The sequence below is a fragment of the Antedon bifida genome, chromosome 4 (assembly GCF_963402885.1).
Source record: "Antedon bifida chromosome 4, ecAntBifi1.1, whole genome shotgun sequence".
NCBI classification, from domain to species: Eukaryota; Metazoa; Echinodermata; class Crinoidea; order Comatulida; family Antedonidae; genus Antedon; species Antedon bifida.
Window position 1 is genome coordinate 21,843,887 of NC_136229.1, and position 3,212 is coordinate 21,847,098.

Consider the following 3,212-nt stretch of genomic DNA (forward strand, 5'->3'; position numbering starts at 1 on the left):
TAATAGCAACTGGCAGATTCAAATAATTATTCTATGTGAAAAAAAAATAGTTTTCAAATAAATAACTAGGATTAAGAAGTTGATTTGATTGATATTGAAATTACTAACTGATTATATGATTGATGATCCGACTAAAGTATTTTCATGATTGATCTTTCACCTGTGATAGATATGCAAATTAGTGTAGTTATGCAAATTAGTTATGCAAATTAGATTTGGTGATTGATTCACATAAGTTTCAAGGATTGATTGGTTGATTGAGTGTTTAGCAAAATGAATTATATTTTAACGTATTTAGAAAACCTGGGTTAGATTTAAATAGGTATACGGTATTATTAAAAACATTTCTAGCAGTTGATTGATTGATTTTATTTACAGGTGCAAAGAAAAAGAGGTCGAGTCCTAATCTTACAGTAGCCTACATATGCAAGGTAAGTGTATGTGAGACGTGTGCTTCATTTTTGTCAAGTTCATTCAGCGTTTAAAACAATTCTTGAATGTAGTATGTATATATATGACTCTGAGGAAAGTAAAAATGGTGTAGTGAAATTGTTAACATGATTGAGTTATAAAGGCAAAGCCTGTGGTCAGGATAGATCTTTTTTTGCACAAAAGGGGAGCAAAATTAAGATACTGTAGGCTAGTTAGGCCTTTTTACCATTAGTCAAAAAGAGGCACATACATACAGCTGGCTACAGGCTTGCCATGTCTTGTCTGATAAAAAAAAAACACTAACCAATGACTCAGTGTCATACTTGGAAGACGAGCCAATGAGAGTAAAGCATCTTGCTCCTTACCAAAGGACGTACAGTAGGCCATCATATTACTGTCGACTCTCCCAGTTCCCAAATTTTGTTAACCTATAATTACAATAAGAATTCCCGAATTTTTTTAACCAATAAAAATACAAGAATTTCTGGAAAAACAGACAAGATTGGTATACTGTATATTGAGAGAGTAGACTTTGATATTTGTTTGAACAATTTTTTTTTTCAATCGTGAATTATGATTTTTAAAAGCTATATATAATAAATAAAATCAGTGTAATAAATTCTGAACCTATATTTCTTCAATTTATAGGTTCCCAAACGAACAAGAAGCGTAATCATTGAAAAAGCTTTAGCTCTAGGCCTTCCACCGTAAGTGCTTATTCTTTTTATCATCATATTATATTGCAATAAATTTGCGTTTTGACGAGATGAGTGTTTCATCAGTCTACTAACTCTATCATAATCTGCGATTCTAATTCTCTCATGAAGCCGTCCGGTGCCAGCTATACAAATAAAATCTGACGTAAATTTGCAAGGATACGTAATTGTCGATTAGATGTGTCGTAATAACACTTGTTGTTTTTATGCAACATTTCCTGCGTAGCTTTGAACTTGGTTCTATGTCTTAAGGGAATCATTTAACAGTGTTTTTGAAATATCCCTCCATTGAATCTGAACAGAAGAATGGCAAAAGAAATTAAAAAGAAGTTATAAGGGTGCGAAGAAATCAACGAAACATCCTTGCTGCACTATTAATAGTATCATTCTCACGGGATATATAACAGCCAGCGTAGTTTTCAGACAATTTTTATGTATATAATTTTTTCTGGCGGAAAGCACATAATTGTGTTAAAATGTGTGTTAAATGTAATTTAGACTGTAATGAAGAAATTGAGAAGAGATCTATTTAGAAGTCGGAAATGTAAAGTTGATGAGGACACCTTATAACGGATGATGATTTTGATAAATTGTTGATGTTTTTGACCCAGAATAACCAACACATTTTTTTCAGAATTTTGCATCGTAATTTTGTCATATTGAGAATATCTTGATGCTTTTTAAAGGTCAAGTGATCCTGTAGATGAATTTATTCCTTCAAGGCCTAAAATAAGGCATCATTCTTCTGTCTCTTTTGAGGCCTAAATGTCTAATTTCAACAACTGCTTTTAAATTTAATGATACATTTTTTCTTTATTTGAGATGGAATTATGTTTAAATTGATGTGCTTGTGTGATATGCATACTCATATGTTATCTGACTATATGTTGTTATATTAGAAAGATATTAAATATAAATCATTATATTATTATTACTTTTTATTTCAGAGGTCCAAAATATACAGAACTAAAAAATGGCTTCACAGTAAAAACAGAATCTGGACAAGAGGTAATTATTTAGTTCAGTTTTCTTCAGTAAAATAAAAAAGATACATTAATAATCTCTTGTTTTGGACATCCCTCTATTTAGGGGACATCACCCCATTAAGGTTTGTAGTAAAACACCTATTGTGGGGACACTTTCCCATAAAACTGACAAGGAGATTGATATATATGTTTTAAAAGTATCTAGCTAACCACTATTTAGAGGAAACATCTATTAAGGGGACACTTTCCCATAAAATTAACGAAGAGAAATATATGTTTTAAAATTATAGCTAACTCTTATTTAGAGGAAACACCTATTAAGGGGACACTTTCCCATAAAACAGACAAAAAGAAATATATGTTTTAAAAGTATAGCTAACTCCTATTTAGAGGAAACATCTATGAAGGGGACACTTTGTTGGATAACAACACAAATAAAAATGTGCTAAAGCACTCATAGAAATTTGTTTCACAACTTGAATCATTTTACTTCACAAGTTTGTACAAATGTGCTGTGCAATTTTCTCTTCTTTATTCTATTGTTGTTCTTTAATGAATGTTAATAGGATGATGATACCTCTGACCTTGATTGTGATTGACTAAGCAATCTAACAGTCTTTGACGTTGATTTATCATGTTAATTATCACCTCTCTTATGGATTTTTCTAACGAGTTATACTATTAATGTTGCCAAAATATATGCAGAGATAACTTTATCTTTGTTAAATTGTATATAATTATATTAATGTTTCGATAATCACCGGCAGAATTTTAAAAGTGTTTTGTGTATTCATTTGAACGTGTGACACTTGAGATGAGTTATATCTTTGTTAAAATGTTACCTAATGCTAATTTATATGCAGTTAAAACGTTGATATCAATAGAATCTGATTAATGAAAAGTTCTGGAATTTGTTAATATTACAAAAAATGTAATGTACCCATATATGGACATATTTGAGCATATCACTACCATCACACTTTTTTTGTCAAACTCTTTTGATAGTGTAGACAGGGCTTTACATGGGGTAGCGCCTCATTTGGGTTTCAGCAATGTACTTTGCCTTCCTCATCATTTT

General features: G+C 30.9%; 1 protein-coding gene across 3 annotated transcripts in view; it reads left to right on the forward strand.

The window, feature by feature from the left end:
- Nucleotides 1-3,212, forward strand: part of LOC144840783 (zinc phosphodiesterase ELAC protein 2-like) — an 84,800-nt gene that overhangs the window by 73,677 nt on the left and 7,911 nt on the right. For all 3 annotated transcript variants that reach the window (XM_078696810.1, XM_078696809.1, XM_078696811.1), the window contains 3 exons: nt 379-431; nt 1,081-1,139; nt 2,096-2,156. In XM_078696810.1, coding sequence (XP_078552936.1) covers nt 379-431; nt 1,081-1,139; nt 2,096-2,156 — 173 coding nt within the window. The remainder of the gene's footprint in view (nt 1-378; nt 432-1,080; nt 1,140-2,095; nt 2,157-3,212) is intronic.